The sequence below is a fragment of the Ammospiza caudacuta genome, chromosome 1 (genome assembly GCF_027887145.1).
Source record: "Ammospiza caudacuta isolate bAmmCau1 chromosome 1, bAmmCau1.pri, whole genome shotgun sequence".
Classification (NCBI taxonomy): Eukaryota; Metazoa; Chordata; class Aves; order Passeriformes; family Passerellidae; genus Ammospiza; species Ammospiza caudacuta.
Window position 1 is genome coordinate 120,853,649 of NC_080593.1, and position 27,804 is coordinate 120,881,452.

At 38.8% G+C, this 27,804-nt stretch overlaps 1 protein-coding gene across 2 annotated transcripts in view; it reads left to right on the top strand.

The window, feature by feature from the left end:
• The window catches only part of PREX2 (phosphatidylinositol-3,4,5-trisphosphate dependent Rac exchange factor 2), a 171,471-nt gene that overhangs the window by 131,397 nt on the left and 12,270 nt on the right, over nucleotides 1-27,804 (top strand). For both annotated transcript variants that reach the window (XM_058820960.1, XM_058820970.1), the window contains 3 exons: nucleotides 7,576-7,642; nucleotides 9,615-9,805; nucleotides 21,496-21,598. In XM_058820960.1, the coding sequence (XP_058676943.1) occupies nucleotides 7,576-7,642; nucleotides 9,615-9,805; nucleotides 21,496-21,598 (361 nt within the window). The remainder of the gene's footprint in view (nucleotides 1-7,575; nucleotides 7,643-9,614; nucleotides 9,806-21,495; nucleotides 21,599-27,804) is intronic.

Sequence of the window (27,804 nt, forward strand, 5' to 3'; positions counted from 1 at the left end):
GCTTTCTTGGATATCATTTTGGGAGGTAAATGCAAGTCTGTTATGCTAAGGAAGCAATTATAATCAGTGAATCTAACGACAAATGATTTAGCTAACTACCCTCATTACATTGAACATCTGATTACACTGAATGTAAAATTTGTCATTTTAAAGAGTTTTGTTTACAATGTAACTTCAAACAATTTTTCTGTCTGAAGCCTCCTGTATTTATTTTATGACATAAGTAATCCTCCACAGAGCAATGGCAAATTTAATTGAATTCTTTATTCAGGAATGTTACAATTCAGGAGGTTTTCATGTTGTTGGGGTTTCTTCTTTCTTTTGATTTTCAGAAAGATAAGAAAAGGAAACCATTTCTGTCTCTAGAATATCTGCAAACATGGAACAAAATCTCAGGAATGTAACATCTTTTTTATTTATACACGTATGTATAAATGCACAACAGCCTCTCAAGCTGCAGGCTTCTTGGCAGGATGATGCTTTCTGTATCCTGTATAATTTAGTCAAGGCAGAAAATAGATGTGATGGCACTCATGGCTTCAGGCTGAACTAAAATTCTCTAATAGTTGCTTTGCTGTAAATGAGTTACAATGACATAAAGGATGTATCCACTTAAAGGTAGTTAATTACTGTGAAAGAAAGAACTTGTTTGTCTCTGAAACAAAATGATGAAGCCTCTAGGCAATACCTGCATTATCAAAAACGCTAGATCGTGTATCAATTCCTGTAGGAAATACATTAAAATCCACCTTAAGGATGGTAGACTCCTTGCCCTACTGTTTCCAGTGGAAAGCTTTTCCAAAGCAAATGCTCAAGTGGTCAAGAAGCTTATCTTGCTTGTCCTTGTGCTACTCTTACCCTGTGGTGGGTCCTTCCTTCATGTCTGTTCTGCTCAGTGAGTGACATGTTAATGAGCAACTAACAGTTTCTGTCATTGCCATCAAGTTCAGAAGAGTGATGTGAGGAGACTTACGGGTGTCAGAGAGCGATTCTGTGATATTTTCTTTTTGTTACAGTGATGTATTTCTAAATGACATAGAAAAACTTCTTCCTGGCCTTCAATACTACCTATTTGATACACAGCTTTGTACTCAAAACAGCAGCCAGCAGTAAAGCAGGACTGCAATACTACAAATTTATCATGTATTTCCTAAGATTATAAACATTGGAAATCTAATGGCTCTTAGATTTTTAAGATGTGATTCCAAATGTCTAGAAATTTGACATAACTCTCTCTAAATGCAGTCTTTAATTGAAAATGAAGCATTCACTCTGAAGGATATAACAAAGAAATACTAGCTAAGTTTCTCTCCTGATTAACTTAGTAAGAAGTACTTTAGATAGAACAGAAATTAATATTCATTGCATGTAAGTGAAGCAAGACCAGAGAGAATAAAGAGATCCTGGGAAAAGTAAATGAAATTTGTCTAGCTGGTCTAAAAGATATTGCCAGATGGCTTGAATTTAGCTTTGGGATTTTTTTTTTTCCTTTTTCCATGCTGTGCTCATTCTCTGAATGTAAATTAATTGTTTCTTTAGACGTTGGACAGAATAGGATCAGTATTTATTATCAATAGTGTTCTGTAATTGAAAGTTATGAGTCTTGGTAGATTATATATACTGACTCTTTGCTCACCGAGGTGGACATCAGGTTTATCCTGCTTTCCTTAACTGCTGCAAGCACAGAGAATGTGGATCTGCAGTGATCAGGAGCCTTTTCTTTCCCTCCTGGTCACTGATGGGAGAAGCAGGAGGGCACCTGTAACTGGTCTGTGGTCGAAGAACTTCCATTTCACATCACAAATAGGATGGTTTCAAGTGCCCTTGGATGTAGGTAGAGACACTGGAGACTAAATTCTGGAAAACAGGTGAAAAGTGGGCAGTGTTACATTGAGCAAACTGGACCTTTTTTCCCATTTTTTGGTCATCCATGACTTTCTGTCTTCACATTTCTATGCTTACATTTATGTAATCCCCTGCTGTTGTGTTTACAAAGGTTTAAGAGCAGGGCTGTGAAAGGCCTGTTTTGATAGCAGGACTGTTGCTTTGCAAGCATCCTCCTCTGTTTCTATCTCAGATACTTGTGCTCATTCTACTGCCAGTTGCTCAACATACCTTACTCATAGGCTGAAGGTAGTTTAAATTGCTGGGAGACCAGTAGTTTAGCCAGATGCTGCAGTCTTGCAAGAAAATGAGGAGCATTATGGAGATTCCTCCCCTCAGTTTAAGTGTCTAGTTTCTTGGGAATTTGGTTTTCAAGAGCTGAGAGTTTGTGTCCCTGCTGTACTCCCAGTCTAATCCACTAAAGCAGATGTTTGCCAAGGAAGTCCTTAAGTTTCATTTCTTGAAATTTTCTTTATACCCCTCCCCACTTGTAAGTACTTAAATGCATTATTAAACCTGATTAATTTTTCTCTTCTCTATGTATATTTCTTGCCTCACCATACAGTCGCATCCCCTTCACCAAAGCTCGCACTATTTCCCACAGTAGAGGGAAATAGTAGTTGTCCTGTTCCCAGCCAGGACAGGGTTAATTCCTGCAGCAGCCAGGAGGGACATGGCTAGGACCTGGAGATTGTTCTAGGCCACCTTCCATCATTGCCAGGGGCAGGGGAAGGGAGTCTCCTCCAAGGAGAAGAGGTTCCTTCTCCTGGAGTAAATGTGGTGCTGGTCCTGAGCCAGGGGGAGCAGGGGGGGGCATGGCTGTGGTTGGATTGTGGGCTGCACCGAGACCATTTTTGTGTGGGAATCACTCTTTTGTACACTTTTGTTATTAATATTGTTGCTCTTACTGTTTGTTTTCTTGCCGCACTGCTGTTTCTAGTAAATTGTTCTTGTCTCAGCCTGTGATCTTTACCTTTTGTGACTCCAATTCTCCTCTCCAGCCCGATGCAGGGGAAGGGGGAGCGAATGATGGTGCATGGCTTGGAGTGGTTTCAGAGGGAAGGCTAAACTGGAGAATACAATTCCTAAACCATGACATCAGTAGGGACTGAGGAAAGCTGGTTTGCCACTTTGTGATGGGGTTGTGCCAGGAATCACAGAATTATTTAAGTTTGGAAAAGACCTTTGAGTCCAACTGTTAACCCAGCACTGCCAAGTCCACTGCTAAACCACATCCTTGAGTGCCATATCTACACATCTTTTGAGTACCTCCAGGGATAGTGACTCAACCATGTCCCTGGGCAATCTGTCCCAGCTTTTCCTAATAACCAATCTAATCCTCCCCTGGCACAAATTGAGGCCATTTCCTCTTGTTCTGTCACTTGCTGTGTGGGAGAAGAGGCCAATCCCACCTCACTACAAGAAGAACAATAAGGTCTCCCCTGAGCCTCCTTTTCTTCAGGCTAAACAACCCCACCTTTCAGTTGCTCCTTGTATGACTTGTGCTCCAGGTTTTTCTCCATCTTCATTGCCCTTCTCTGGACACAGTCCAGCCTCTCAGGGTCTTCCTCATAGTGAGGGCCCCAAAACTGAGCACAGGATTGGAGGTGTGGCCTCACCAGTGACAAGTACAAGGGCGCTAGGACCTTACCAAGGGGTAGGGCTTACTGACATGCTTACTCATGAAATGCAAGTTACATGGTACTAAAGCCACATGGTACTAAAGTTTTCTGTTCTGTACTTCAGTTTTCACAATAGTTGTGAGAGGTCAAAGTATTACTGTATATGCTCTTTGTCAATTAAAGTCATGGTACTGTCATAAAGCTTTTCAGTTGTTAAAATTAAAACTTTCTGTAACTACTAAGGATGCTGGTGATGCTGTACATAGGATTGTATTGCTGACAGATGCTAGGAGATGTGGTTTAAAATTGCTGAGTCTTAGCATGGGTTGGGAAGGTAATTCTACTTGGTAATCTATCAATTATTGAGATTTGCCATTTAGCGGCAAGAATACATGAAATAATTTGCTATAACAGAAAATGGACACATTGACTACAGAAAAAATGGAATTTTTACATATATATTAGATGATATAAATGTATTTGCAAATGTATATGTATTAATTTATATACACACACATATATGCATAAGCATGTTATACACACTCTCACCTGTGTAGTTAAAAGCTAGATGGCAGAACATTGTTATTAAATTGTTATTAAAGAAATACTTTTGTATTTGTATTTTTGCACACATACAGAATTGTTATTAAAGAAATACTTTTGTATTTCTTTAAGAACAATTTTGTGTGTGTGCACATAGATGCAGAAATACAGAGTTACTGTTTATCTGTGTCATAAATCAGTGCTTTTTAATTCGAGCTGAAGAAAATAATTAAGGATTCCCACACTTCCCTACTCCACACCTCTGTTCTGATGTGTCCTTTCTCAGATTGCTGACTGTGCTTTTCTAGATGGTCTTTAATATCTTGTGACTGAGGGATAAAAAAATCTAGTAGAATTGAGATACATTTCCATGTTTCTGTTGAGGACAGTAGGAACTAATTTGTATGTTTGCCACACAGGTTCTGGAAATAAAATGCTAAATTCTTCTGTGCTATAACATCAAAGCAAAACCTTTCTAGAGCAGAACCAAAAACTCGGTGGTATTTAATGCCATAACCCAGTTACCTACTCCTCTTCAATTATTTTTTACTATCCTTCTTTTTAAAAAAAGGATTAGCAATACCTAGGATAACCCTGTGGGCTTACTGGCACAAGAAATTTAGAATAAGACTAAACACTTGGATTTGCTTGAATTATCTTTCTGTTCCAAGTTACTCAGGAATGCGTGTCTCTACAGGTCTGAAACCTTCTTAGGCTTCTATTTGCAAAATTTCAATTTTCAGGACTTTATACATGTCCGTGTCAGCTTTGGAGGGTACCCTGAAAAATGCTTCACTAAGAAAACATCAGTGCTTCTGCATTTCCTTTGTACTCAGGTTGTGGGAAGACATCTTGGGAAAGCCTTTGTCTTGTGAGAGATTTTACTTTTTGAACCCTAAGATGTTTGTTACCTTATCCTGGTGTTAGTTTTCCCTGAGATACTTGTCCCTCTTATTTGACATTGCTGTGTAGGGGATATCTTACAAAAGTCGAACACAGCAATAATCCTCAGTAGATTTATTGTGTATTGGATTATCTACCTTTTCTTTTTTTTTTAAGGAAGGCTTTTCTGCTGGATCTTAGAGAAATTGCAAGGCTTTAAAAGCTAACATCACATTTGGAGACAAAGAACTATGATTTCATTCTGGTTCATTTCAAATGGATTAGAAAATATTGTCCAAATTGGGCACCATGCCAAGATTGCCATTAACTTTTCCCATAAAATATGATTAAAGGACCTTAACAAGCATTTAGTAATTAAGCGAAGTGCTTTGGAAATTTATATGCTGTCCACAGGTTGTCATGTTCTGTAAAATACTGAAGACAGTTTTTATGAAAAGCAATAAAAATAAAGCACTTGAGAAACATCTGGGAGTGTTATCTGATGGGGAAGGAATAGTTTCACTTGTAACAGGATATTTTTATATTTTAAATGGATGTTGTGTAAAGTTGATTTTTTGTTTGGGTTTTTTTAGGTTAGTGAATAATTGCCTGAATTAATGGAGTAATTCCTATAACCACATATTCTGTTCCAGTGTCCGTGTTGCTTCATTTTATACTCTTGAGTTAATTATATTCCATGTACTCCATTAATTAGTGTACTGTTCCATATTTGGTTTCTGGTTTTATTTAATGCAGATGAATTTGCTGGAATAACAGTCCAAAGAGATGGGATTGCTGAACAGCCTCTGAATGAAGCAGATTTTCCTATTGTATGGCAGGAAAAGGCAGTGTAGGCTTTCAGTCTGATAATGTTCAGGGGAGAGCAGCATGAGGCTTTGTTTTGTAGCTTTGCTAACAAAGAAAAAAGGTTGGTCTGCTGCTGCTGAGGTAGCTTTTATGTGCTGTGGCCACTCAAAGTGATTTATGAGTAATTTTCTCTACAAACCTCTTTTCCTTTCAATGGTGTCCAGCTTCCTTTGACACAGAGTGCATTGCAGATCATGCAACAGGCTTAATGGAATAACAGCACTAGATTATCTTTGCTGTGCTTTCTGAGGGAATTAATTCAAACCTTAAATTTGGGAGAATATTTTTTCAAAACTACAAACAACAAACAAATAAAAGATGGGTTTATTTAATCAAGTAAATCATGCCAGATTATTGAAGAGTAACAGGTATTCAGATCTGCAGTCTGCACCCCTGCCCAGCAAGTTTGCAGCAATGTAACTTCTCTCCTACATGAAATAAAAAAATAAGAGGGGGAGCAATTTTATCCTTGTGAACTACATGAATCAGTGCTTTAATGACTGGGGGATCCAGCTGATCCTCTTGTTTGAGAGCTGGGATGCAAGAAGACTTTTTTTTGGTTGTTTTTTTTTTTTTTTTTTTTTTTTTTTTTTTATACTATACAGCAACTGAAATTTGGCTGCCAAAGTCCTTAGTTCCAGCCTGGGTTGTGGCTCACTTGTGGCCTTTAGTCAGGTCTGTGCCTTGGGCACACAGAGTGGAGATAGATCTCAGTGATACCTTGAGGCTGTCACCGGAGAATCTCTTTTTTTTTCCCCTATGTGTACCACAGTTCAGTTGGGTTTCTCTTGTTCTGTTTCATTTAAATGTTGCCCAGAGTTTCTGCATTAGTGGCTGCTGCCTGGTTCTCACTGGTAGGTAGGGAGGCCTACCAAATATTTCTATTTTCAGCTGCCACAGGAGATTTTAGGAGCTTTACTACCAGCAGAATGAGTTTTGTGATCAGAGAAACATGGAATGGTTTGGGTTAGACAACCTTTAAAGATCATCTGGTCCAACTTCACTGCTGTGGCAGTGACAGACTTATTTCAGGGTTGCTGCAGAGGCACTAAAACCTGTGATCTTATCACAAAGATATGTGTGATATTTATCTATGAGATGCTTAATGATTGCATCTCTGTGGTGAGCAATTAATGTGCTTATAAGTTGGAAAGTTAAAACAAAAATTCCTCTAGGGTTCCTGAGTTGAAGAAGACATGTATAATGCATATTTGTCCCCTGAAGGGTTTCTGCTTTTTTGTTTCTTTTTATATTATGAACATGTATATGTTTCCTCTGTCAGTACTGTGTTTCATGTTGGGGATTCTGCTTTTATGTTACTGCACTTATAGACAGCAGATATAAAAAAAGGTTGTAGAATGTGAAGCTCAGGCACTGTTTCTATACCAGTTTTCCCAAAGTCACTCTTAAAATCTATACAGATGCACAGACCTTTTTTTCCATGGGTAGCTTTGTTGAAAATTACTTTCAGGTCCCTTTTTTCTTTGTTCTTATAACTAGAGGTTAAAGTTTTGCACTGTACTGCCAAACGGCAGAGGGACAGTGTTTTGCCTCCAGAATAAAAAACAGTCTTTATTTTATTGCTTTTTATTTAATTATTTTAAAAGAAGGAGTGATTGTGCCTGTTGATTATTGTATTACTCCTTGACCCTCTCTTTCCATAAGGTAAAACACCCTCCAACCTTAGGATGTTGTCTAAGAATAGTCCCTTGTAGAAATTTTGTTCAGGACTTGAAACAATTAGTTTTTGCCTTACTCTATCTGTTTGTTCTTTCAGGGCATTCTACCTGGACAAGTCAAACTTGCCTCCAAATTCTACATCTAAAGCAGCTTATATAGATAAGGTAAATAAAAATGTTAAGTGCCTAATTAAACTCTGCATGTTACACACTGTGTTACTGAGACTTATTCCATCACAAATTGAATTGTTTAAATCTTGGGGGAGAGGTGCAGGGAAGGGAGGAGCTCTCTTGCAGCCTTTTGTCCCCCCTGTGTTTTTTGGGGTAGGCGGTACCATGTGGTTCTGATTAAAAGGTGTTGCAGGGAGGGTATCTGGGTATCTGTATTTGAGAAGAGGAATCATTACCTTCTTTTTACACTGTGCTTTCAGAGCAATGCTGCTGCCCTAGGAGCATGTTCTGAAAGCTGGAAGTGCTTTTCCAAATTAAATACTCCTTCAGCATCCTGCTCAGAAGACTTTCTTCTGAATCTTCTTATTTAGGCTTTCTTCAAATGCTTTCATCTGTCTTTAAACCTCTTGGCAGAGAGATCCCAGGGGCTATAAAAATTCATTTAATGCTCTCTTCTCTCATTGAAGAGTTAATTCCTGTATTGCACCCCAGTAGGGGGAATAAAGAAATTCCTGGGGTCTTGCCTGTGAAAGTGATTGAGCTACTATGGCTTGAGAAATAACAGTGCTCATCAGCTGAGCTATGTCAGACTAAAATTTTGTGTCAGTATCAGCCCTGGTTTTAACAGACTGGCGGTTCCTGTTTCTTGGATCCATGCAGGGCTGCACCCAGGGGAAGGAGGACATTTGGCACTCCTTCCCTGGGGAGTCAGCAGCATGCCTGGCAGTCACAGGTGCAGCAGGGGACGTTTAGCTGTGAGGGAAGTGCTTGTTGCTCCTAAACCTGTTCTCTATCTATTCCAGCAAAAATTTCAAGGGCAAGAGAAAAGCATCTCATAATCCACATCTGACCAAGGGTTGCTAGGTTAAGCTAATGCATTTATTTTGCAGCTGGAGCAAGCCAAGAGTGAGTGCATGATCCACTTTCGGCTGTGCCTTGCACTTCATTGTCCATAGCTTTGCTTTAGTAGATGACACTAGCTAAAATCAATTTAGATAGATGCAAGTTAATCCAGTAGGACCTAAACCAAGTTAAATCTGTTTGCACCCAGGTTAAAATATTTTTTTATAGTTGATTTTCTTGACATCAATGCTTTTTAATGAAGTAACTAGGACCAAGTGAGGCTGGTGTTTCTATAACTAGTTAAAACTGCCTTTAGGGAAATAATCTGTCTTTCAATAGATTAATTCTTTGAGTAGCATGGGGATTTGCTGCAATCTTTAAGTGTTTCTGGAATAAAGAGAAGTGGGAATTTGGAATTAGGTGGTCTGAAAATTTGTATTATGAACATCTCATTTACACAAAGCACCATGAGATACTGGTTTTCATTGCTTGGACACTTTTGAAGGCTTCTCTTCTGACACAAGCTTTTCACTTGAAAGCTGCCTTCCTTACTTCATTCATTCTTAGTACAGTAATGCTGGGATTATTTTAAGTTTTACTACAAAGTTAACCAGTTTTGCTTTGTAGTATGTTTTTGTCACATCTGTTGATTTTTATTTTTTGATGTTAGTCAGGATTAGGAACTAGACATTTGACAAATAAAGGACAGTGTTGTCATAAATGTAAGATGATTTTCTCAGCAAGTCAATTAACAAGTCTTGATATCTGTATCTTGGTATCCTCTGTATGTGTACAGTTGTAGGTTGCTTCTTCATGGCTTCCCTTCATTTCCCAGTCCATTAAATGGATACAGCATTAATGGGTAAATTGATATATTGAAGTGAAAAATACTTCCATAGGCAGGACTGGGAAGGAAGCAGTCAGTGATGGGAAGAACTGAAAAGCTTTAGAAAGGTGTCATGTATCAGAAGACTCTGTGTTTGGTATTAATGTAATGGAATTTGGCTTTCTTAGCCAGACCTGGTGTTCTACATCTCTGCATCTCTGATGACCTGCTCTGATAGAGTATATCATGTGCTCTCAGGAGCAAATATTCAGACACCTCTCTGTTCCTCGCTCACAGCTGATGAGGCCTCTCAACTGCCTGGATGAGCTGTACCGGCTGGTTGGGTCCTTCATCCGCTCCAAGCGCACGGCCGCCTGCGCCTACACCGCCTGCAGCGCCTCGGGCGTCGGGCTGCTCTCCGTGGCCTCCGAGCTCTGCAGCCGCCTGGGAGCCTGCCACATCATCATGTGCAACAGCGGCGTTCACCGGTAGGGAAATTGCTTTTTCCCTCCTTTTCTGGCAGTCAGTCACTCTGTCACTGCAGGTTGGAGACTGCTGCTCTTTTCAGAGATGGATCTTACACTAAATACCGAATATCTTACACGGAACAGCCAGTGCACTTGAAAAATTTGTGGAAATTCTAGAGATGTGTTTGCAGTGATTGAGAGAAATGGACAGTATAATTTTTTTGATTTGTGCAGTTGTAATGAGATTGTTCCCCATTCAATTTGGTAAAAGGCAGAAATCTTAATTGCTAAAGTAGAAAGGGAAATGTTACCTAGATGAATAGTAAGTATGATATTGAACTCTTAATACAGGCAAGAAATGCTGAAATTTTTATTTATTTTGTATGGTACAGGGAATTATAGTAGATCTTGACTCAAGGAAGCAAGATGATTGATTCAAGGAAATAAGACACATGTATTTCTGCAGGTACACCTTATGATAATGAGAGGTTCAGCCTGAAGGATGGTTGATATGTTTAATACAATACCAAAAAATAGACTGACCTATAGTCAACTGAACTTTGTCATCAACCCTAAGAGATTTTAATAGACAAATATATGTGTATGACAATAGCATCACCACAGAACTCTCTAGTACTTAATCATATTTGTCACAGGCAGCAATATATTTATGTTCCATCTGGGGAGATGACAATTTTTTGGGACAGCATACCAAAAAAAGTAAAGACTAAAATTTGAGAGGGAGAAAATTCCCAACAAACAAAGGAATTAACATAACAAATAATCACAAAAGAATTAACATAACAAATAATCTGATACTAAAAATATGCTCTTTTCATGAGAGTTCCAAACTGTAGATCAGGGGTAGCAGTATGTTAAAAATGCTGCTTAGTTTCTGATTGGTGCAATCCTTATTTTAGCAGACATGGTTACCAATACCTTGTGTTAGAATGAGCAATACTTTCTCCTGATTTTAAGTAAAATCCTTTCTTCCAAAGAGGTTTGAGGAGGGAAGAAGAAAAGAGGCAGTTGCAACATAAGCAATGCAGGTTATCAGGCATGAAAAAAAGGAAAAGCTTCATATAAAGCCAAAAAAATTAAGTTGTATGAAGACAGTGTTTGCCATTTGAGAGTTGGCAACACAGTATTTGTATTACTCTCTGTCAATGATACAAGTGTACATAACATACTGTATACTGTATTTAATTTTAGGGAATAGCTGGAAAAAGTTCTGCTATGTAACATTAGTCACTATATCAGAGGAAGATGCAAATGCTATGGAGCATGGGCTGTCATGACACTGTTGTTTTGGAAGATCATGAGGCTGTACAGCTTTTCTCTTTGTCTTGCTTTCAGTTTCATGTCTTATGTGATCAGAAAAGGTGTCGGGCATAATTCTGACGGGTTTTTTTAAGCTGAAAAAAGACTGCCTCTGGGTTTCTCCAGCATTTCATGAATTTGTCAATACATTTGTGCCAAAAATTCTGATAGTTTAAGACTGCAGTCAGAACTACCCAAATAAACTATTATCCTGTGGGTCATAAATTATTCAGAATGATTTTTTGGTGACTGAATAAGATCTGGTTTGCTTAAATCTGAATATGAGCTATTCTAAGATGAAAATTAATTCATCATCAAATTGCTGCTCAAAACTAGGGCTAATTCAAAGGTAAAAACTCCTAAAATGTCTATAGAAGTGTATTTTAAAACCACAAAAAATTAGAAAACCAAGCATAAAACCATATTGGTTTTAAAGACTGTATTATGAGCATGGGAATGGGATTTAAAGTGTTATGTGTGGGTTTCTGTCTAGATGTTAAAGGATTCATCATCATCTATTTACATAAAGATGCAAGATACTTTTCTCTAAAGCATGACTAGTTCTACTTTACAGTGAGTCCACTTGAGTTTTGGTACTGCTACTTCATTTGTGCATTAATACTGCCTTTGTAGCTACCATCTGTTCAGAGAAAGAAACACCAACTCTTGGCATTATCAGAGATATTTCAAGATGGGCCCTCCAGGAAAAATGAATGGGCTACTTGAGAAATTGTATAGGTACTCAGGGGTTTGTACCTGGAAGTTCAGAAGAAAACTCTTGTATTTAGAGACAAGAAGGGATTAATTCACTCTTCTAAGGGAAATAAATCCCTCTGAGTGGTTAAAGCTAAGAAAGTTTTTTAATAACATTTTCCTGAAATTGCTGTTGCAGATGCAAACTGGATGGATGAAGAAGTTTTTCCTTAGTATTTGGAGTCGTATGAAGTCACTTCATGTGCTGTTTTCTCTTTCTGGTCTCCCTAGGACACATCTCTAGAGTCCAGTACTAAGTGGGCTTTGGTTTTTTGACATTCTGAAATTGCCTTTGCCCAGATAGAAAGCTTGCTTTATTTCCAGCTGGTAGGTTTGCTCAGTGAATTTTGTGCCCAGCATTTCTAGTGCTAAATTCTGCAGTGTTTTTGTGGACCTACTGTCCTTGCTGCTCTCAGAGAAACTGTCTCGCAGCAACACAAAGTCCTGTGAGGAGGACACAAGAGCAAAGAGTAAGATGCTGCACGTCATCAAGTCCCATAGACAGAGGATTTTGCTTTATGCCTGCCATCTTGAAGACTAAATTCTTCTGTTTGTTGGAGTAGTATTTAATCAGGGCAGATAATGTTGTGAAATCGTGCTCCTTAGCTTGTTAGCTAGTTCCTTAGGGTTCCAGCTACTGATTTTCAGTTAGAGGGGATATTTATCTCTGGTTGTACTCAGCAGTGTATCTGGCTTTCTGTGCTCTTTGAAACGAAATACTGTGGAGTCCATGATTGTGATCAGTTGCAGAACTTCACGTTTTGTAGGCCCAAATCAATGGCTCATGATTGTTTTTTAACACTAGGCCACGGATACTAAATTGAGTTAAAAGTGATATTATCTACAGATGCTACTGGATGAACACGTGGGGGAAAGATGTGGATTTTTCTTGCAGATTGAATTTTCAAAATCTATTCATTTGTCAGTCTTGCCAGCTTAAAAATGAAGCTCAACTTGGAGCAAAGCTCCCCCATACTTTCTTTTTAAAAGGCCTCATTTTAACTCAGTTTCTATGATTAGTCTTTAAGGGAGTGAATGTCTGAGAGTCTGGAAGAGTACAGGGTGCTCTACTCATCAGCATCTTTCTTTTGTTCATGGGGAGTGGGAGATGAGCAAGACATTAATCTGTCAAAGTTTAAATACATTTAATAGAATTTAAAATAGAATTTTATATATATATATATATACACACACACACACCTTCCCTCACTCAATTTATTAATCTCTTACTGAACTGATTGGACGGCCCTTTCTGTCTGCTCTGAATTTAGGTGTCATGGATTGACAAGGGGGCAGGGAGAGGTTCTGCCACTGCTCCTTCTAACCAGAAGCAAGTCCCAGATAGCTTGTGAGGGAGGCACTGGGTGACAGTCCAATGCAGAAGAGGCCAAGAACTATGAAACAGCAGCTTTGTCTGCTTTGACAGTGATTGCTGATCTCTGGATCAGCAGTGTCTTGGTTTCTGACTTCTCTGTGATCCATATTAAATTGCTTTTTACGCTGCACTAGGCTAAAACAGCTTGACAGAGTTCATACTTTCATCCCTATATCCAAGATAATGCTGGGGATTTTGAATTGCTGGTGATTGCTTTTCTTTGATTTTTATTATGACAATATGTTTACCAATTTACATTAAAGCCTGCAATCCTATATCTATTTCAGACAGCAGTTCTTTCCAAATAGATTTTGAGCACCAGAAAACCAAGGATGGGGGAAAATAAGTCCCTTTAACCTTCACTGTCCTAAGTGATGTGTGAGTGCTACAAACCTCCCCTTGGATTATCATAAGCGAACATGCCTTGTTGATCAACAAGAGGAACAGAGCTCTGAATTAGTTTGAGAAATCAATAGTTTGCATTTTTATTTTACCTTTTTTATCTTTCATAATTATATTTCTGCCTGCCAGCCAGCTGTCACCCTGTAAACAACATTCTGGTTTTTTTGCTTGTGTTCATTCTGTTTGAAGTTGCTATCAGTCTGTACAAATGCAGGTGACGAAAGGCACTTTTAAATTTTATTGAATCATGATTCTAGCTCCTGCTTGAGGGAGAAGAGCAAGACTGCACTGCACAGACATGTCCTAGCCTCTTTCTGTGCCAAAATGAAATTAGGTGCAGCAGCTGCGGAAGTCTGTTCAGGGACCATAGGCCTTACAGGCTCAAAGGAATAATTTAAAGCATCCAAATGAAACAAATCCCAAGTTTATTTAAATTTTTGCATTTCCTGGAGGATCAAGGGAAAAATCTTCCATAATCTTGATGAAACCCAGAAAAATCAGAGTCTTATTTTCTTTTCTGAATTTTAATTTCCCCTGCAGAAATTCTCTCCTTAGTGTTGCCATCCTTCAAGCAGTGGGGTTCTGGCTGGCAGACACTTGGCTGAAGAATGAGGCAGGTTTTGCCAAGTGTTGATTATGCTGTCTCCTGTAGCTGGCAGTGGTCCTGCAAGCCAGCCAAACCTGCTTCATCTTCCACATTGCAAAGCAGAGTAGCACCATAAGCTGTCCATCATGGCCAGCTGCCTTTCTGTGAATCAAATGAAACAAGGTGAAAAATAGGTACCCTGGATTTGTATTTTTGACATTCTAGCATAAGAATTCTTCCTCTTAGATTCAGAAATTTCCCTCTAAGAATTTAGTTCTGAGCTCAATGAGGGCATGCTACAAAGAAAATCCTTGGAGTTTTGCAGCTGTATTTAGGCTATAAACTCCCCAGTAAGAAAGCTTTCAGGGATCAATGGGACTACTTTCAGGTTAGCACAGACTGAAAAACTAATCCATACCCTTCTCCAGCCATCTGGTCCAAACTGGGCTCTTAGTCCTGCTACCTTCCCATTTAGTCAAGATTCTCTTTTATTTTTTAAATTGTAGTTATGTTATGTCTGTCTACAATTAGTATATTTTTATGATACCATACCCACCGAGGCATAAACAAACTTCTCTTTGTGTAAAATAATTATTTGGGATAATAGAGTATTATTTAGAATAGTAGAGCAGGATAATTTAGGGTTTAGGATAATAGGGTATTACATTCTGTGCTGGTTACTACCTAAAACCAACTAAATAATTTTGAAATATGTGAGAATTTGTTTCAAAATAGAATAGGCAAGACGCTTAGCACAAATAGTGCTATGCTGTTCCTACAGCAGTAATTGTTTTATTTTGCTCTATATTTGTCTTTCATAGGCAATCTGGTACGTTTTTGCTTTGTCACCTCTAGTGTGTCTAACACATACGCTGGATGGATTATAGTCTTACTGTTGTCTTGCATGTTTTAAATTCTGTGACACTATTTTGTTTAAAATGCAATCTGAAAATGCAGAGAAATGCATTAAATGCAGTGAGACAGAAAAGATGGAGCTAAGTCATTACTAGTATGGATTTCAAGGTATGCTTTTTTCCTATTTGGTCTTCTTTTAACATTATGGATGTTTAGTAGCAGGTTTGAAATACAGTGCTATTACTGTGCTCTGTGGAATCATCCTCTTTTTGTACTTCAGTTCCTGCACAATTGCCTTATCTGCAGTCCAGTTCTTTGAAACCGGTGTTTTTCATACAAAATCTTCTACTTTACAATCAAAATAAAATGGGGCCTCTCAAACAATCTGAAATTAAAAACGTAACCAGATCTGCTTTAATTTTTGGCAGAGAGGTAAGTGAATAGCTTGAATTATTACAAGACAAGAAGTAAATTGCAATTTTTTACCAGATTTACTTGCCTCCTTACAGAGGAAGAAGCCTTTAATGGAAAGACTTTCTGCACAGAATGAGAGATAATGGTCAAAGCTGGGGTTTCAGATGCCTTTAGATTGTGTTTATTTTTGCAAGTATGATGGAAAATGAGTAAATAAAAGGCATGGAATAGCTCAAATTTTGGAAATGCTCTTCTCTCATCAAGCAAGGAATATTTAATAATGAAATTGCTTCCTTGCAACACTTCCAGCTGACTAGAGGTGCTAAGATCTTACAGGAAAAATGATTGTGAAAAGATGCTCCCTGCAGTTTTTTAACACTGACAGATGATGTGCAGTGAAAAGAAGTGCCTTTTTTTTCTTCCTAATTTTTCTTTGAAAGCCTCTCTGTTTTAAAGAGGTAGATTCTTACATTTATTTATGGAAATAGAGTGGATGACAAAAATTTTTAAATCTACAGGAAAACAATATTAACACAACTTCCTCTGTGTTTCATACTTCATTATTAAAAATTACTAATACTGAATCAAATAACCCTGATAAAAATATGTTTTTAACCTAAAAAAAATTCAGTAACCAAGGGTAGATTTGATATATGACTAATAGATACTTACCTCCCAAGAATGATTCTCTGGCTTGATAAGTTCATGCCATCCACTTAAGTCAGAAATCTACTGCTAGTTTGTGTCTGAACATATCTGGTAGAGCTGGGTTTGATTATCCTGTTGTAGAATAGTGGAGGTATGCCTGATAAGGGAGTTGGGATATCTTTTTTCTGAGGTTTGCACAACTGTGTAACCACAGTGGTGCCTTTTGGGAATGAAACCCTGCATGCTGATGCTTAATGGACAAAAGGCAGAAAATCCCTTTAACACAGGCTGCACATGGCCATTCTATGTGGTGATGGTGTGTGTTCCACAGACAGTTACTTTTTGAAGTGTTGGTTTTTATTCAGAGTGGAACTAATACGCTTTATGTGCATAATAATTGCTTTCTGTATGTTAAACTGGCCTTCAGTGGACAGGTACCATCCAACACTGATTTTATAGTGGCCCTTCCACACTGGCAACATCTCAGTTTCACAAAGATTCATAAAGGGACTAAAACTAAGTCCTGAACTCCAGCAGAGTTCACTGTAATTGTGAAAAGCAGTATTTTAGTTTAGTGTATGTTCATCATGCTCATTTTCTCTCCAATACTTAATGTTTGGCGAAATTTACCTCTGTTGAAAAGCAAGGCTGTTCAGCAAAGTTTCAGTTATGGGTGCAGAGAATGCAAGCTTCAGTTTTATTTGCATGGAGACACATTTCCACAGTGAGAACATCTTAAAGCTTGTGGAAAAATCTAGAATTAGGCCTGCCTATACTTTGTCCAACCATTTTTTATAGTCCTGAACAACATCTGTCTTCCTTTTTAGTTTTATCATGTCTATTTTCTTCTTCAGATTGTCCATCAGAATCAATGCATATTACCCAGCCATCACTATTAATTATAGACAAATGGCCCAAAAAATGTTTACCCCAAAGTGATTTACTTTAACACTAGGTTTTTTATTACCTTATGCACTGATTTAAATAATATTCCTTCTATACTTGTTAATTTAAATGACAGCAGAAAATAAAGATTACTTGTAGTATAGTTGATGTAAAAAGTCGTCAAATGTAGGACTGATTAGCTTATGATGCACGGGAAGAAAAGTAATTAAAATAATAATAATGGCATTAAATTACATGTTGAGAGAAGCTTTAGTTTTTAATTAGACTAAGCATACATGCATTCTTTTCATATTTTTTTCCTATTCACATAGAACATAATTAATTTTGACATCTCTGACTGTGGTAACTACTAAACCAATTTGTTTCACCTCATCTTTTCTACTCAGGGCATTTTTCTAAGGGATGTTTTGGTGCATTTTTGGATGTAGAATGGCTGAAAGCCTAATTGAAACCTGAGAACAAATTGGATACTCTGGTAACCTAAATATGCACTTTGCCGCTCGGCACCTCTGTAGGTAGTGAACACAAACTCAAAATTATTTTTCCTTTTCAGTGACATTAGGCAAGCTATTGTGAAATAATCAATTTCTTGGAAAATTTCAGTCTGTATTTGTATTTTACAACTCCATTTTTCAGGATTGATGTGCATCTGTCCAGCTGATTTGCAGCCCTTTAGTGAAAATCACATCTAGTCGGAAAAAAAAAGGACTATGGGTGATAGAAAATCATTTAGTCTTACTTTTTTAGCCAAGTTCAGAATGGTTTGATCCATAAGTTGTTTTAAAGTTTGTATTTAATCTTCACATCAATACTGTCATGACTGATGGGAGACTGGGAATAGCAGGCAGGAGCTGGGAGCAGCTGCAGCCCCTTCTGTTTCTTGGAAACCAAATGGATGAAATGAGGAATTCTCAGCCCTGTTGTCCTGGGAAATCCAAATGTCTCTGCCTTGCTGTTGTAATCTGTCAAGACAGGGAATTTGTCATTCTAACTGACATAAATTCTGAAATGATGAATTTGAGTCTTTTGTTTTTCTCACATTAAAAAAAAAGAGGTGAGAGGAAAAAAGAGGGAGTCAGAACAGATTTTGATCTGTTTACACTGTTAAATCTATGGATTTGGGCTTTATGCTTCCCATAACAGCAGGTTATGAAGGTTTTTCCCCAAATATTTTCCTTGTTTGGCTTGTCTGGGCTGATTGCATCCAAATGACCAGATACTTTCAGAGGTCAGAACTGCTTCCAGATTGCTTTGTAAACTTTCATACCATCTGTTTATCAGGTCACAAAATGCAGGAGAAAAGTGGATTATTACTTACTGCACATATTTACTGACAACCCTTGATATTGAACTTTGCTCAGGCCATCATAACTTTACAAGATGGAGAATAACCAGATTTCATATTGTTTAATAAAATTTTAGAAGTTACATTGGTTTAAATTTGCATTTGCTTTATCTCTCCATGCTTGGCAGCCCTATTGCTGAGGTACTTCCAGTTATGACTTTTCCATGTTACCATCTGATGTTTTGTGTGTGCATTTTTTCTTTCACAGCAGGTGTCTAGTGGAGTTTGATTTGTGAAAAGGGATATGTACTAATTTAAAAAACTATTTGAAGAGCTGGGAGAAAGTACCAGTATGTATATAAATGAGTCCCTTCAGCATAGTCTCATGCAAGGTTAATATGATCGGTTTTGTTAGAAGATGCCATCTCACTGATCTGGTGTTCGACTAAGATGACACTATTTGAGTGTTACTGTTTTTTTTTTTATTTAGAAAGTAGTGACCTTATTTCTTAATCATGGGACAAAAGCCGAATTCTATAGTTTATATTTAACTCTGCCATTCATCAGACCTTTTATGTGCCAGAGGAGAAACACAAAATTTGGTGATATTAAATTCCACCTCTAATGAAACAGTATATTCAAATGCAATCAAGTCTCTGATGCAATTTTAACAAATTTTAACATCTGTTAATGAATAAGAAGGTTTTTTAAAAGAGAAAATAGATGTATCAAACCAGCATTACTCTAGGATTTCACCTCAAACATAAAATGTTCTATTGAAGAGGTGTGATAATTATTAACATCATCACTGCTGTCATTTTGAGTGTCTTTGCTACTAATTTCATAGGACATGTTAAAAATACTATCCTTAGAATTGCTATTCTTACTTGCTGTGGAGAGGGATATTCAATTTTAGCATATGTGTTTCAGAACTGTACTGTAGTTGTTGCCTACCTCCATAACAGCCTCTAAAAGAAATCTTTATTATGCTGCTTTGCTCAGTCTATGCTTTTCTCACTCTGGTTATGTCTCTATCTACACACTTGGCAGCCTTATTTCTGAATCATGGTTGGAATTGCCCAAATGTAGAGGCCTCGTAATGTCCGTGATCATCAGCCATTTCATCAGGTTTGGATAGGGAGCAGCTTGGCAGCCTTCTTTCAATCACAAAATTGCACTTAATTCTTCAATATGACCTTCATTTAGAAGGTTCCTTTGTTAGTTTTGATTCACGCATGCGGAATATAATTTTTTTATGCTTTCAGTCTTAAGGGTTCCAGGAAGATGGGATTTCTGGGAAACTTGGCTCGAGAACTACTTGCTTGAGAGCTTTACTTTGAGCCCTATAATACATATTATACCTACTGAGAAACTTTTTGCCCTTTTTGTTTGGCTTAGATTATATCTGTCAAACTACATTTCAGATACTTTTGCTTTTTTCCACTGTCAGTAGAACAAAGCCTCCTTTGCAATCTGGTCTTGAAGGTTGGATGTTTAAATTTTGGTGCTGGAAAATATGAGGAACATGTGTTTTGTGCAATATTTCACTTTTCAAAGACAAGATGAAAACAGTGTTTAGAATTTCTAATCTAACATTTAGCTATCTTACACCTTAATCAAACACATAAAAGAAAAGATCAATACACTCTTGCCTCAAGTTAACTGAGGCCAGTGTATACAAGAAACTGGGGAATGAAAATTATCTCATTACTAAGGAAAATCACTTAGCTTATAAATTTTTTATGAAAGACCATTAATAAAGCTACAGATCAAATTTAGTATCCTCTCTGCTCACTTCTGTGAAACTTCTTGCAGTATAGAAATTAGCTTAAGCAGTTTTTAAAATGTGTCATTTTGGGTTTGGGTTTTTTTTCAGTAAGAAAATAAGAACAGACACATTTTTTCCCTCCTACATATCTTCTGCTCAGCAAGATAAGTGTTTGATTGAAACATATTGTCTGTTCTGTGTGCATATTATAAACTATGCAGAACACTTCGGTCAGGATTTTGCCAAACGGGTGCTCAAAATTATATATTAATAATGTGTCTTAGTTTTATTATTTGAACTTGAAAATTACAGCTTTTGTCAGGTTCTACTGAGGTAGAATAATGTTGTGTACAACCCATCTTTCTGGTTCAAGAGATTTGATTATTGCAGCACTTTGGTTGTGAAGAGAAAAATCGAGTGATTTACTGGTGCAGAGTAGAGCCACTCTCACCTCTTGGGTTATAGCAGCCCTCAAGCATGTTCTTTCTAAAAGCACCTGTTTCTACTCAGGTGTTTTGTCTCTATCCATGAGTTTTCTACAGCTGTGATCTTGGTTGCATGAGAAAACAACCATTTTTTCTTGTCCAGATAACAATGAAAATGAGATGGAGTCCTCAAAATTACTTTCCCTACTATTTCTTGCCCGGTGTGCTGGCAGGTTGTCTGTCCTACTGCCCTGAAACTTTTCTGGTTGCTCTGATACAACAGTGACAGCCTTTCTGTTAGATGAGGAACCACAATCAATTTTTGTCCTCAAGTGGTTTTTTGAAAAAGATTGGCAAAGCAGCACAAAACAGTTCATTTGAAGGAATGCAGTTTTCATCTATTTTCTTTTATGAAAGGGGTAAATGTCTCTTAATTCTGTACTGCACTGATGAGCCAAGACAATAATCAAGCTACATTAATTGAAAGAGATTGGGATCCTGGTACAAAGCCTTGGTCTGCTTTAAGAGTGGAGGGAGAGGAAGAACATGCAGAAACCACCTGAAAAGGGATTTATATAATTGCAAAACATTTTTTCTTGGATTATTATTCTCCAAGTTGTGCACTTGCCAAGCTATAGCTTTTAGTGTGGGTTTTTGTATGTTGTTTTGTGTTTTGGGGGAGTTTTGTATGGTTTTGTGCTTTTTGGGGAGTTGAGTTTTGTTTTGTTTGGGTTTTTTTCCTTAAGAAAGAACAAAACGAATGCATTTGTTTGTAAGTCCGCAAGAACACTTGTTACACTCAAAATCTTAGAAACATTATACTGTTCAGGCTAATACCTGCATGGGTGAGGGAGTTACAGGAGGCACATTTATTATGTAATCTTTTAATGTATAATTGTTTTAAGAAGAGGATTGATTTAAAAGCAGTTATTTTGAGGAGATATCAGAGAGCTGACCTCTTTCCCCCATTGCAGCTGCACCCTGAGCGTCACCCTGGAGCAGGCGATCACGCTGGCCCGGAGCCATGGGCTGCCCCCTCGCTACATCATGCAGGCCACCGACGTCATGCGCAAACAGGTGAGGGGCTGGCTGTGCCACAGTGCAGGCACACAGCTGTGGTAACTGGGAGTGGGGAGTGGGTGTCCTGGTTCAGGGCAAATTTGGGAGAAAACCTCCAAAAGGGGCCCCTCCAGAAAGCAAACCCACACGGCTCCTCCCCGCAACCAGTTCAGCAAGGATTCCTCGGAGACAAGGGGAAGGAACCTGTTTATTTAACAGGCACAGCATCCCCCAGCACACAAAATGAACAATACCGGATGACAACACTCTTTCACCGCTCTGAAAAAGATGACAAATTCAGAAAGTCTCTCTTGGGGGTGGTCGCTCTGCTATCAGTCCCTCCAGTGCTGGGGGTAGCTGCTGCAGGCCACAATGTGCAAACTCTCGGTGTTTCTCAGGTCCCAGCCCAGAGCAGTTTCGAGTAGTTCCAAAAAAAGGAAAGGAAAAACAGTCCAGGGAAAAATTCGGACTGCTTAGCTATACTAACTAATGAGCAGAAGCAAAGAGCAGGAGCAAAGCAGAAGCAAGAGTGAGAGCAAAGCAAAAAGCCAAGCAAAAAGCAAAAGCAGCACTATGTACTGCCCTGTCTGTGTGTCCCGCTAGCTGTGGGGGAGCGGTTGATAAAAAACCAAAACAAAACTTTCACTCTTCAGAGCCAGTCTTGAAGGCACAGAACATAATATCCAGCATAAACAGAATACACAAATGGGGATACAAGCATCATAATGTCACCCTGGGGCAGTGGGCTACAGCTATGGAAAGCTGGTGAACAGCACTGAAAGCAATGAGCCATGGAGTGCCCAGGTGCACTGCCCAACCACCAAAGGGAACAGAGGATGCCCAGGTGCAGTGCATGGACAATCAGGGGTATAAAAGGTTGGGCTAAAGAAAAAGAAGGGCAGATGCTTGCAGCCTTGTGAGGTAATGTAATGTTATTCTGTGTGGGCAGACAGCTGAAGCCTTGGGATGTGATATGATGTTACTCTGTATGGGTTGGAGCTTTCTGACATTGTATGATGATACTCTGTGTATTGTGGATATCTCAACTGCAATGTATGCTGTGACAGGGAAGACCTGCATGCTTCCAAACAACACATGTAGTTATCAAAATGGAATCATTCGACCAAGCATTTTTTAGCCTCCATCCTAATGTTGTGAGTCATCTTAGTTTGGGTTCTTTGTTGTTTGTGTTTTGGTCTTCTGTTTTGGCTTTTTTTTTTTAATTTTCTTCCCTTATTGTTGAAGGTGTTTTTTTTACTATTTTTTAATACAGAAACAGGCTATCTTTAACCAGTTGTTTGCTTTCTCTCATGATTTTACTAAGTGATTTTTGTATAGTAACTGCCTTGGTGTCACCTTAGATCAGAATAGTCTCTTGAGTAAGACAATTTTTATCTTAATATATATGATTGATAAAAACAGCTTAAGATTATTAGCTATTGCCAGTAAAAAGTGACTCATGCACTGAATTAAAGGAAAGTGTAGAAGGGAAGGAGAGAAAGAAACCCCATCGTTTTTCATTTCCAGGCAAGATTCCTGAGGACAATGTCCTTATTACAAAACAGTGGTTTTCACTCTTTGGCCATCATAGTATTTAGGGGCTGTTGTGCATAGATAACCACCTCAACATGAACTCTTGGTGTGAAGGTATGCCAAAAATACTAGATTAAAAAGTAATATCAACTGAAAATGGGGGGTTACACTCTACTGTATTAACACAACAATTTCTAGAGTATCTCGTTATCAGAAAATACTTTGACAAGGATGTATCTTGGAAGGAATTCAAGCTAAGAACATGAATGATACAGAGGTTGTTAGACAAAACTTATAAACTGAAGATTAAAGAGCTCAACCTGTTCAGTTCATGAAAGAGAAGTTGAGGGGGGACTTAATCACTCTGCATGCATATGGAACATATATCCCAGCCTGTGGTAGCTTTCAACCTTACAACAAATCATAAGCAAAATACGGGATGCACTCAATCTTGAAGTGAAAATAAACATAATTAAATATTGTAACAATTAATCACGGATAAGACAAGATGCATAATTTCTGGGTTCTAGATGGCACCTAATATATTATGTTCATTAACTTTACTACATATTTTGTGCAGCAATCACAGTTATGAAGATGATTAAAAAGCTGTACTTTGCTTCTAACTTGCTATAGAGAAAAACATGCGTATGCTAAGTGTGACCTTTGGTCTGTTAAAGCAATTTTGTGAAGAGTTTCAAACCATAGATTTGCATCAGTTGTATCTAAGTGTTGCTGCTGAGCATTAGTACATCAGAGTATTTAGTATCATTCCTTTTTGTATTGGGCTTTCACTTATTTTGGTGCATAAATTAAGTTTCTGTGATGAATAATCATCCTCAAGGTTCTTGAATGTACATCTGCTCAGGAATTACAAGTTTAACTTGACTGGAAAAGAAGGCTACTGCTTTATATGCAGTATATATGCTTTATATACAACCTATACATGTGAGTTATATGGATGAACTTGCATGTATAGGTTGATATGTCTGCTCCTGAAGATTTAGACCAAAGGCAGATCTGTGTATTTTGCAATCAAAAAAGATGGCTGTAGGGGTTTGCATAAATCTATTTATAGGATGTATTCTGTCAAATTGTACATTTTCAAAATGCAGATCTAGGCCATTTTTTAAAATGCTGATTCATTTTTGTATCTTCTGCATTTATGTAATGAAAATGAAAGACAAAATGAAAGAAACTGACATGGTTTTGAGCAGCTGTAGCTGTACTTGCTCAAATACAGATGTGAAAAAAGGCCTTTTGATGAGGCTGCATTCTTTGAAGTAAAACAGCAGGTGATCAATAGCTGTTAAAGGTACCAATATCTCAATACCACACACAGATACTGCGAAAATGTGTGCTAGTATAGCTAGACTTTTTTCACACATCCTTTCTCTTGCAGGAAACCACTATGGCATTTAATAGAGTAATAATCTTTTGTTGTAATTTTCAATCAGTCTTGGAGTTCTGTAGTAGAAATATAACCCTCCATTAAATTCTAAATGTTTTGTAGTAATTTCAACAACACACTATGGTATTTTCTAGAAACTTGTTTGGATTTAATGTTTAAATTATCTGTAGGATTTAACTGTCAGGATCATAATGTAGGCAATAAAACTTGGAAGAAAAAGAAATAAAAAGGTTTCTTGGGGCTTAATGCAGAACATTTAGTTAAGAGCAATACATGCGCCTTTTCCACATAAAACAAACAAAAAAGTTTGTTATCCCATTTACACACTAAACCTTTTGTGGAATAAAGATATTAGCCACAGGGAGGTGCAAGTCAAAGGACATCTATTCCATCTGTTACTCAGCAGCACTAAATCCTGTCAGTATCAGCTTTCCACAAGAGGAAATTATCTCTACTTGAAGCTGATGTGTTTTCCAACTTGGTGCACCAGAGACACCTGATTGAATGGATAACCTCAGGAATGATTTTATTTTTATTTGAATGAGGTCAAGATCATGTTGAACAAGACTAATAATAGGTCCAGCTGCACTGTTGGAACAATTGAACACTGTTCAAAGTAATTGTCTTGTCAGTTATAATAAGATAGCAAGCACCTGGTCTGTGAGAACTAAAGGAAAGAGACAAACTTGTGAGAGTGGATATGAACTTGGGTCTGTGGAATGGCTTTACTTAAGCAGTTTTGATTTATTTATGAAATAGAGAAAAATTGTCAAAACATCCCAACTATCTTTTGGTAAATTTTTAAACTTACATATATACTCATGTAAACAACTGCACACACAAAATACTATGTAAAGCATCCTGATAGCAGTGTGAATTCAGGATGCAGCAGAGTGGAGAGAACAGAAGCCTAGGAAAGGAGCTACAGGAGGGTAACTGAGGAAAAAAAATAACTAAAAGACTGATGAACAGAAAAGGCCAGGAGAGAATTTATATTGTCTTTTAAGTGACTAATCATATTTTCTTGCCTTTTTTAAAGTATAATAACAACACTATATTTTGAGCCCACCAGGGGAGGGACTATATTAGACCTGTTGTTTGCAAGTAGAGATGGGCTGGTGGGAGATATGGTGGTTGGAGGCTGCTTGGGGCATAGGGGTAATGAAATTATAGAGTTCTCAATATATGGTGAAATCAGGAGGAGCATCAATGAGACTTTTACACTGGACTTCTGGAGGGCAGACTTTGGCCTATTTAGGAGACTTATTTAGAGAGTTCCTTGGGAAGCAGCCCTTAAAAACAAAGAGTCTAGGAATGGTGGGCACGCTCCAAAACAGAGATCTTGAGGGCACAGGAACACACTGTTCCTGTGTGCCAAAAGATAAGTCGATGAGGCAAATGTCCAGCATGGATGGGTAATGTGGTTTTGAAGGAACTCAGGGATAAAAAGAGGAAGTATCATCTTTGGAAGGGGGGTCAGGTCTCTCAGGAAGTATTTAAGGTTGCTAGGGCATGTAGAAAAAAAAATTAGAGAGGCCAAAGCCCAGTTCAAACTTAACTTGGTAACTTTAGTAAAGAATAATGAAAAGTACTTTTGCAAATATATTAATGGCAAAAGGAAGGACAAGACCAATCCTTGTTCTCTACTGGATGCAGGAGCGAACTCAGTAACTGCAGATGAGAAGGCAAAAGTGCTTAACACCTTCTTTGCTTCAGTCTTTAGTGGGAAGATGGCTTGTCCTTAGGACAGCTGTCCTCCTGGGTTGGTAAATGGTGCCAGGGAGCAGAATGGTTTCCCTGTTATCCAGGAGGAGGCAGTCAGAGAACTGCTGAGCCACTAAGATGCTCACAAATCTATGGGACCATGTGGGATCCATCCCAGGGTGATGAGGAGCTGGCAGATGAGCCTGCAAAGCCACTCATTTACTGACAGTTCTGGCTCACTGGCGAGGTTCCAGATGACTGGAAGCTGGCCAGTGTGATGCCAAGTCACAACAAGGGTGGGAAGGAGGCTCCTGGTAATTATAGACCAGTCAGCCTGACCTCAGTACCCAGTAAGGTGATGGAACAGTTTATACTGAGTGTCATCACACAGAACTTACAGGATGGCCAGGGTGTCAGACCCAGCCAGCAGGGGTTTAGGAGGGGTAGGTCGTGTTTGACCAACCTGGTCTCCTTTTATGGCCAGCTGACGTGCCTGGTGGATGCAGGAAATGTGGATGTTGGCTGTGGATGTTGTCTGTTTGGACCTCAGAAAGGCCTTTGCCACTGTCTCCCACAGGACACTGCTGGAAAAGCTGGCAGCCCATGCCTTGGACAGTAGCACTCTTTGCTGGGTTAGGAACTGGGTGGATGGCCAGGCCCAGAGGGTGGTGGTGAGCGGTGCTGCATGCAGCTGGGGCCTGTCACCAGGGGTGTCCCTCAGGGATCTGTGCTGGGACCAGCTCTGTTCAATATTTTTATTGAAAACATGGATGAGGATGTTGAGTCTTTCATTGGTAAATTTGCAGACAACACTAAGCTGGGAGTGTGTGTCAATCTGTTGGAAGATAGGAGGGCTCTGCAGAGAGGCTTAGAATGTTTGGACGGATGGACAGAGTCCAATAAGATGGTGTTTAATAAGTCCAGCTTCTCAGTCCTGCACTTTGGCCACAATAACCCCCTGCAATGCTACAGGCTGGGGACGGTGTGGCTGGACAGTGCCCACATGGAAAAGGACCTGGGGGTGCTGGTCAAGAGCTGACTGAACATGAGCCAGCAGTGTGTCCTGGGGGCCAAGAAGGCCAAGGGCATCCTGGCCTGCATCAGGAACAGTGTGGCCAGCAGGAGCAGGGAGGTCATTCTGCCCCTGTACTCGGCGCTGGTGAGGCCACACCTTGAGTGCTGTGTCCAGGTCTGGCCCCTCAGTTTGGGAAGGACCTTGAGAGGCTTGAGCGCATCCAGAGGAGGCAACGAGGCTGGTGAGGGGCTGGGAACACAAACCCTGTGAGGAATGACTGAGGGAGCTGGGGGTGTTTAGCCTGGAGAAAAGGAGACTCAGGGATGACCTTATTGCTCTCTGAAACTTCCTGAAAGGTGGCTGTAGCCAGGTGGGGTTGGTCTCTTTCTCCAGGCAACCACTGACCGAACCAGAGGGGACAGCCTTAAAAGCTGCACCAAGGGAAATACAGGTTGGATATTAGGAAAAAGTTTTTTGTGGAAAGAGTGATAAAGTACTGAATGGCCTACCCAGGGAGGTGGTGGAGTCACCATCCCTGAATGTGTTTAAAAAAAGATTGGA